This window comes from Phycodurus eques, chromosome 17 (genome assembly GCF_024500275.1).
Source record: "Phycodurus eques isolate BA_2022a chromosome 17, UOR_Pequ_1.1, whole genome shotgun sequence".
Lineage (NCBI taxonomy): Eukaryota > Metazoa > Chordata > Actinopteri > Syngnathiformes > Syngnathidae > Phycodurus > Phycodurus eques.
Window position 1 is genome coordinate 12253777 of NC_084541.1, and position 9395 is coordinate 12263171.

The 9395-nt window shown below is 39.9% G+C and overlaps 1 protein-coding gene across 1 annotated transcript; it reads right to left on the bottom strand.

Moving 5' to 3' along the window:
• Positions 1-1662: 1662 nt before the first annotated feature.
• On the bottom strand, positions 1663-8995 carry msx2b (muscle segment homeobox 2b). The gene is made up of 2 exons (XM_061702379.1): positions 8584-8995; positions 1663-4162 (listed from the first exon to the last, which is right to left on the bottom strand). The coding sequence occupies exons 1-2, from the start codon at positions 8918-8920 to the stop codon at positions 3729-3731; spliced, it is 771 nt and encodes a 256-aa protein (XP_061558363.1). The 5' UTR covers positions 8921-8995; the 3' UTR covers positions 1663-3728.
• Between the last annotated feature and the right edge of the window lie 400 nt (positions 8996-9395).

Consider the following 9395-nt stretch of genomic DNA (forward strand, 5'->3'; position numbering starts at 1 on the left):
AATGTAAACATCCACAGAGGTGAATGAGTCAATTAACGTCTCTGCTGGTTACAGTCAAATCGTGTATTCCAATTGCTTTAAACATCATCAATTTCACACAGTCAATTATTTAAATTCTTAACGCTCAATCAATCCATGATGCACATCCCTTGATGATTCATTTGAACAATGAGGCGTTTCGTTTCAGTAGAAAAATATTGTGAAAAACTGATGAAATTATTGCACAATCGAATGAATGTTACATATTGTTCATATTGTTTTTTTGTTTTTTTTTAATCACAGTTCCTCCCAAGTTTGATGTGTTTTTAGAATTGCATGGTGGGCCTGATCAAATTATCCTTCGGGTCGTATACTGCCCAACCCGGTTTTAAAAGCTCCTTATGATGACACGCCAACATAAACCTGCGTAACCTAGCACACCACATTGCAGTTTGGTCACACAAAACTGTTTACTGTGCAACATCTGGTGGGATGAATCAAATCTGTGCGAACGCTAAATAAACAAGGAGCAAACGTGGGATATATATATATATTTATATATATATATATATATATATATATATATATATATCCTTAAGAGAGATATATGCAGTTTTCTCAGAGTTACCAGGTTTCTTAAGGTCTGTGGCATTCTTTCGTCAAAACACTGTAAGGATCATGTTATTGACACTTACAGTATATTTCTTGCCAGAGTAAAATTGGCTTGGCTTTAGGGTCAGAGCTGTCTCATTCGGTACGCCAGAACTCATCCCGCACCACGTACTGCCGGGCCAGAGGGAAATCCAGCTTTCGAATAATATAGCAAAAAATATACAGGGGTTCACTATATTACCAGATGCTAATGTTGGTAACACTGTTCGCTAATGATAATTTGTGCTAACTTGGCAGCTCTGCTTACATTTTGTCTTTGAATGATAGTGCTTTGGCCATGGCATCAAAGTGTTTCTTTCGCTCTGGAAATTTGGATTGCCAAGCTGCCAAGTCATTGGTGAAGAAACTCCGTGTGGGCGTTATTACAGTGATCTGTAAAATAGTCCCTCACTCACAAACATATTTAACAAAATACTGCAGGGCTGATAACTAAAGGTTTACTTGGTTGTTAAACTGTACTGTACAGTATACTTGATGGGTGGGCAGGCATCGCCATAGACCCAACTATCTGTATACAAACATTAAAAAGTCAAATTTCCATAATACACTGCCTTTAAAACATGTCTATTTGAGAGATGCATTATTTAGCTCTGCCATTCCAAAAAAATAAATAAATAAAATAAAAACAACATTGAACCGGTTGAGCAGGAAGTACTAACGATTTTGACAAACCTTTGCGTGAAATTACTGATGTGCTCAAAGGATTACAACACACACACACACACACACACACACACACAAACACACTCATTCAAAACAGCTGCAAAAACTGTTTTATTTTCATGGTCACGTGTTATTCATAAAACAAAAAAATATTTTAATTATGACTTCAGTACTGTGTTTGGGTCGGTTAGTTCCGAAAACCTGTTTCGACTTGTGTACAAATTCCGGTTACGTCGCAAGACGTATGAACGCAACTCCACAAACCGAGGACCATCTGTATTTGCATAAAACTTAACACAGGAAAAACATTTGCCTATGCAAGACAAACATTTATTTTTAAACAGAACACACTGTAAGGCTAGATTTTATTCATTTCAACAAAACATACGTACAAAATACATGCAGTAGAAAAACCGCACAGCATGATGTGGACCCTTTCAAAGGGATGTTCAAGAACCAGACAAATATATCACTCATACATTGTTCTCACAAACAATCATAAATATATAAAAAGCCACTTGTACAATCCCCACAGTTCCAGAGAGAATAAATAGGTTTAAGGCCACTATGTCGTGTTGCTTGGGCGGTTAAAGCCAGAGTAAAAGGATTTACATATATAGCTGTGCTTGGGATGAATAGTGAAGAGAAGAGTAGGATAAAAACAGGCATATTAACATGAAGTTTTATTTGGTCTTGAAGCGTTTCCCCGCTATATCGCGGTTTATCGTTCACGTCCCCACTGTAACACAGCTTTTTAAGTGATGTTTTTTGTAAGGGTTTTTACAATACACAGGCAAGTCTGAATTAAGAGTTGTGTGCCTTCACTGTAGTACCACATTGAGATACACATAAAGAGATCCAGCGTAAGAAAAAGAGGCCAAGTTGGTGCCCAAAACAGTTCTAGTAATAATTGTCATTCCCATAGAGCAGAGATTTGCCTGCGGGTATTGCTGTATGATCTGTTTGTATGTGTTGCTGCTCCATGTATGTTACAGTAGCAGTTGTTTGAAGGATTATAATTACCGTCACATCTACAGTATGTTAGTTTCCGTTAGCCAGTCTATGGTGTTTTGCGCTATATGTTACCATTAAACTAGCGTACAAAAATCATATGGTTTGGTAAAACATTTTGGTGTTTAGATATAAAGTGGTGCCCTGACATACGAATGACATGACCTCAGAGTTTTTCAAGATATGAGACGTCGATTGGCCGACTTTTTGCTTTTTAAGTGCAAACTTAAAATAAGAGTGCTGTATAGCAGCAGTTCGCCAGATAGAATTAGTAATTAGTCTTCAAAAAATAGGCTTCCAGCCATTTATTGCCACTCTCAGATGAAGGTTACTGTCAAATAAAACAAGAAAATTACATATTGTGTATTCAAAGCAACCACATAGCCTCCACTACCTAAATGCTAACGTACAATGGGAAACTCCGTAGACACACAGGCTAACAATTAGCATCTATTTGGCGGTGTTGTTACCCTTTAAGCAATGGATATCTGAACACAAACGGCGCTGGAACACATGTGGACATATACCAATACTCACAAGCATATATTATTTATCTTTGGCAAAGAACGAATAATATTTCTGCTGTACTGAGAAACCGGGAGAGAAGCTGAGTCTCCATTACCGGTTATCCGTATGTCTGTCTTATATTGTCCCCAGGTGGCCAAGGTGCACACACTAGAATGAGCAGCATTGAAAGAGAAAGTGTGGCTAATTCTTTTGAACTGTATTTATGTAATTACTCTATGTTTTTTTATAACATACGATAATATAGAGTGCTATTTTTCTTTATTAAAAAACATGACAAAACTTTTTTTTTTTTTTTTTTTTTTTGGGGGTGGGGGCTGAAACGAGTTAATGGGATGTCAATCCAATATACTTAAATGGGAGTGACAAATGAACAGCTTGAAGCAGGCAGACTTTGCCTCTTATGAAGAGAACTGTGTGAGCGAGAGTGAAAACAGGTGTTCAGGAATACATAAAAAAAAAAAAAGAAAAAAATTCTGATTTAATAAGTTAAAGCTTGCTTTTAAAAAGGGAGTGGGGTAAAACAATATTAAATTTTTTTTTTTTTAAATGGTCTCTCGATTGCGGCTCTTTTGCCTCCTGCGGGTGGGTCTGTGGAATGTATCCCCCGCGATAAACAGGGGATCACTGTACTACTTTTTATGTTAAGGCACTTGTGAACATAAGGCACATTAGGCTATCAATTGTGTGTCCAGTGCAAGCGTGTAGTAAACATGAGTTGGTGAGTGAGACATCATGTGACCAGGAAGCTTGTCTAAACGGTTTTACAATCCTCACCATGGGGAGAATAAAAGATCTCCTTGTGCGGCTATAAACATGTTTAAAGTCAGCCCGGCATCCTTAATGAGTCCTCCTCAAAGTCAGTGATAATCCCATTCCTATGACAAGTGGTACATGCCATAGCCCAGAGGAGCGGCGTACAGTCCTAACGGCGAAAAGGGCATCACGGCTCTGTGGTGATACGCGGAGACGGACTGTCCGTACAGCGACATGGCGCCTAGCGTCAGTGGCAACCGGAAGCCGGGCTGAACCAGCGCCGCTGCCGGCGATTTGGCCGTGGCGACCATCTTCACTTTCTCCAGCTCGGCCTCCTGCAGCCTCTTGGCTTTGGCGCGGCGGTTCTGGAACCAGATTTTCACCTGGGTCTCGGTCAGGGTGAGGGAGGATGAGAACTCGGCTCGCTCGGCGATGGACAGGTACTGCTTCTGCCGGAACTTCCTCTCCAGAGCCAAAAGCTGGGACGTGGTGAAGGGCGTGCGCGGCTTACGGTTGGACTTGTGTTTCCTCAACTGGCAGGCGGGACTGACTTGACCTGGAGGAGGGAGCCAACGGGTGAGTCGAGACTCAACAGCAAAAATATTGGGTACAACCGTACAATCTAATCATGTATCGGGTGGGCAAAGTAAAGCCCGTGGGCCACCTGGCCTGCTCCGTTCTTTAATATGGCCCACCAAGTATTTATCATTATGGAGAGTATTGTAAACATTTGTTTCATATTGTAGCACGTTACCTTTGTTTTTTTTTGTTGTTGTTTTTTTTTTAACCCTAATTCTCCTTCAGTGGTTTTCAAAGTATGGTAAGAGTACCACTGGCGGTACATGCGCTCCCTCTAGTGGTATACAACAGAATGACTGAATTAAATGTTCCAACTGTGCACAATGTTCCAGTGGCTTCAACTTAATTGTAAATTTTTTAAGTCCAGTACAGTAGTACGTTAGTAAAGTAATGCGTTTACTGTTTTACAAATGCCATATGACTTTATATAACTAGAATGTCACTCAGTAAAGCAGTGATTCTCAAGCTTTGACCAAAGGCAAATATTTTGCATACTAAAAATGTCACAAAAATATATATTCTAAAGTAAAACGATCTCATCTCAATTTACTCGCACGTTCACTTGCTTGTGAGCATGTTTATTTGAACACAAAGCTGGAATACTCACAGGAAGCCATGACTTATATTGTATGAATGGCAACAGATGGTACACAGGTTAATTGTACCTTCTGCCATCTAGTGGAAGAGAGCATTTAATTGTTCTGCCTGTCACTATGTGTCACTGACATAGATACTGTAGATGAACATCCATCCATCCATTTTCTGAGCCGCTTCTCCTCACTAGGGTCGCGGGCGTGCTGGAGCCTATCCCAGCTGGCATCGGGCAGGAGGCGGGGTACACCCTGAACTGGTTGCCAGCCAATCGCAGGGCACATAGAAACAAACAACCATTCGCACTCACAGTCATGCCTACGGGCAATTTAGAGTCTCCAATTAATGCATGTTTTTGGGATGTGGGAGGAAACCGGAGTGCCCGGAGAAAACCCACGCAGGCACGGGGAGAACATGCAAACTCCACACAGGCGGGGACGGGGATTGAACCCCGCATCTCAGTACTGTGAGGCTGACGGTCTAACCAGTCGGCCACCGTGCCGCCTGTAGATGAACAAATATACATTATTTGTTGTAAAAATAATAGTTTTCTGACCAATTAAGTGACATTGGATATTTTTCCACGGCACACCTGGTGATCAGTCACAACATATTCGTGGTTGGAAAACAGTGCAGTCGAGCACTGTTAATAAATGTGGAAGAAATTGATAACGCTTCATCTTCGTGTTTGTCCCAATTTTTATTTCTGGTTTATGGAGGATTATGAACAGATGGGTGGTGCCACCATAGTTCCAAGAGATGGATGGGTTGTATTGATCCCAAACTGACTTGAATGGTAAAAATATAAAAAAATATATTGTATATTCATGTATTCTGTATCTTTATCCATACTGACACCATTTTCTTCCTTGTGTCATACACTACCCCCTTGTTTTTTTTTTGTCTAGTCATGCCAAATGTGTCTGTCCTACTTTGACTGGTTCAAATGTCAAAATAAATGCTATGAAACTGGCACGTAATAAAAACTGAATTGAAAAAATTAGTTTGACACCCCTGTAACACACAAATGATTAAATAAATATGTTCCAAAAGATGTATAAAAAATGTATGTTGACTAACAGCTATAAAACCTTTGTATGTCACTGGGATACCTCAAAACTGAGTAGTTTGGGCTTTTCTTTTGATACTGGTTGTTGTTGTTGTGACTTTCGGCTCGTCCCATCAGTGGTCCCCCACAGTGAGTCACTTGATTTCTTTGGCACAGTTTTTACGCCAGCTGCCCTTTCTGGCATATTGGATCATATTAGATAGTGCAAGTGTACCTAATGTTCTGGAAACAACAGAAGATGATTATAGATTATATCTTTTTTTGTTGTTGTTGTTTTTAAATTTGCCTTTAACCCTAATTTAAACTGCAACCACTCTGACTGAAACCAAGTTCAGTTTGCATTGTCGCATTTCCCTCAAATGTGACTTAATGCTTTGCAAACTGTCGCCCACAAGCAAGCAATACATAACGTGTTGTGACAAATGTAATATAAAATCAAAACTAGAGAATGCAATGTGAAACTTTATAGCTGATGCTGAACTAAAATGTGGAATTAATTGAACTGAATGTAGAATGGCCGATAAAAAACTGTATGTAAAAAAAAAAATAATGTCCTTAATGAGCGCAAAAGTTTAATGTTGTAACAATTTGAATGGATAAGAATTTTATCAAGAAAATGTGGTAATTTCAAAAATTTTATCAATAGGTCCGTACAGGTAAGTGTAGACTCTAAAGTGTGAATTGTTGTTCCAACGATAAGCAGTACAGAAAATGGACGGATGGAAGGAAATTGGATTGAGTTCTGTTTGTGTCCTGAATGAACTGAAGGAAGAAGTTTAGGTTGGAATGGTTTGAATCAGTTGAATATGTTGTGAAATATGGCCGTATACGTTCAATTTTGAACATATCTCCATTCATTTGAATTATTAATATTTTTTTGGGGGGGGGGGCAGAGGGAATTGTGGGAAAAGTAGAAATGTTAAACTTGGAATGGTTTGAATCACTTGAGAAATATGAAAGCAGGAGGTCAATATTTAAAGTGTCTGGATGAATTTTAGAATTAGGGCTGCATCTAATGATCAACTTAATAATCAATTCATCTGTCAATTATTTGAAAAATAATTGCCAAAACATACACTTTTTAATTTATATCTTGTTATTCATCATGGACTGCACAGAAAATGCACAAACACAAATTGATTATATTCTGTTACTGGTTTGGTCCGTAAAATGTCAGAAAACGGGCAAAAAAAAAATTGATCACTGTTTTCCAAAGTAAAAGCAGATGTTTGCAAATGTCTTATTATTAGGCTTTACACGATCAGGATTTTTGGGGCTGATCACCGATCAGCGAGTTTAAAAAAACGATAACCGATCACTGATCTGATCACAAGATGGAGGAATGTGTCTATTTAAATGACCTGTTCATTTACTGTATATACTTGTGTACTTAATTGCTCAAAAAATGATATTTACAATAAATAATGTATGTTTGTTCCTCTATTTATGCCAGTGAGGCATAGTGACAGACAGAACAAATGAATGGTCTTCTGTTAGATTCATATATCCACTTTTTGTGACATTTTTGTTTGTTGGTGTGCCGTGAGATTTTTCAATTGTAAAATATGTTCCTGGCTCCATAAAGGTTGGAAATCACTGCTCTAGTCAGATTGTGTATTCTAATCAGTCAGTTCAAACCAACATTACAACATGACGGAAATAATTGTTGCTAACTTACTCTAATTAAATTATTTTTAATTAAATTAATTCACCCACACCGAAACTTTAGAGCATGATTCGACAGGACGGCGGCATGTTTACGTACAACCGTTCGTGCTAGCAGTAGCTTGCTAGGCTACATAACGTTTTTGTTGCCTGCTTGCGAGCCGTATCGTATTAAAAGTACGTGAACATACCTCAAGCAAGCCTTAAACGAACGTCCTCTCCTGTCCTGAGCACTGGTGACCACCAACACACGTTTTCCCCCATTTTGTCCTCATTATACAGTCGGCAACATCCACTCTTGTTGTCGTCACGGTAATGAGTGTATCCGGTCACATTTGAGTTGACAAGATAAAGCCCAATGATCGTAAAAAACGGAATGCGGTGGTATTGGAATACAAGATTTTATTGCAGTAGTCTGACATAGTGCAATCGTGAAAGAGCAAATTAGTCTTGTAGTCTGATCCGGGCATTAAGTGTTGTCTGTCTCCGACGTGTTGTTTGTCCCACACCACCGACGTTTTTTTTTTTTTTTTTTTTTAAATAACTTCATTGGCCGTCAGATATTTACAGTACTACGTCAAAAGACATACGACAAGGCTAAAAACAAACTAGCTTTTGGATTCAAATATACTGTGCACAATGGCGACGCGGAGTGAATGTCTTTCCGATCCGATCAATGACATCATTGATTGGATCGCCGAATTATGACATTCAAGCCGATCAGCATAAAATGCTAATACCGATCAGGCCGATAAAATCGGTGTGATTTAATCACAAAGATGAGGACTACAGAAATCTAAGAACTATTTACTGTTGAGAGGCTGAATTTCCAAGGATCAAGGTCAAGGAGGTCTCTAAACAACTAATCAATTATCAAAATAGTTGTTGATTAATTTCATAATCGATTAATTGTTGTTAGTATGTTGTCATGGAAATGGGGAAGACAGAAAACAATATGGGGATTTTGGTATGAATAGTTTATGTCCTGAATGAATAATAATAATAATAATAATAATGATGTTGGTGCATTGTAACACAAGTGGGACGAAGACAATAAAGTGTGTTAAACTCACGAGGCTGAGAGGAGAGCATCCAGTCTTCCGGCTCGGATGTTTCGGACTTGACCGGCGACGATGACGCTCCCGGGAAGTTCTTCCGGCTCTGGGCGGTGGCATCCCCGCACATAGAAGTGGAACCAAATATCGGCGCCACCGCCACCGATCCGGCCTCCGCCTTGCACGGAGCGGGCTCTCCCTCGCGTCTCACCATCGTCGTCCTTCCGGACATGATCGCCTCCACGCTGAACGGATGACGGTGCCGAGGCGCTCCCGGAGGGGAAGAGCTTTTCATCTCCTCCTCGGTCGGACTGTCGCCCAAATCGTTCTCGCTCTCCCGGGTAGTCATCTCCATAGTCCCCCTGTGCAAGTCGGTTTTGCTCGACTGAGCTCTGCGCTGTCTCGATGCTGTCAAGTCGCGTGAAGGCGTTTGTATCTACATCCGTCACGTGACTCGCACGCCCGCTTTCGACCAATGCAGTCTCACCAGGATGTTGAGCGGCGCTGCCTTTAGGGGGAGTTCGGAAAAGGCGGATGTTGTTTATGGTCCGAGAGAAATTGAGCGACGCCGAAACCGAACGATAATCAAGATTGTCTGATCATTAACATAATGTATACATATTTTATATAAATATTAACATACACCACTTAAAACGGTCATGATTTAAATTATATGGCTTTTGAAACTCGTGGACAATTTAAAAGGCAGCACAGGTCCTCTGCACTATTGCAACCACAGATAGAGAGACAGAAAGCACATACAGTGGCGTCGCGAGGTTTAATTTAGGGTCGCTTCAAGCTGTTTGTTGCCATTCGGATGAAGATTACTG

Coding starts and splice junctions, on each gene's coding strand:
- msx2b (XM_061702379.1), bottom strand. CDS start 8,920: ATGGAGATGACTACCCGGGAGAGCGAGAACGATTTGGGCGACAGTCCG. Junction 4,163..8,583: donor GATGCTCTCCTCTCAGCCTC/GTGAGTTTAACA, acceptor TCCCTCCTCCAG/GTCAAGTCAGTCCCGCCTGC.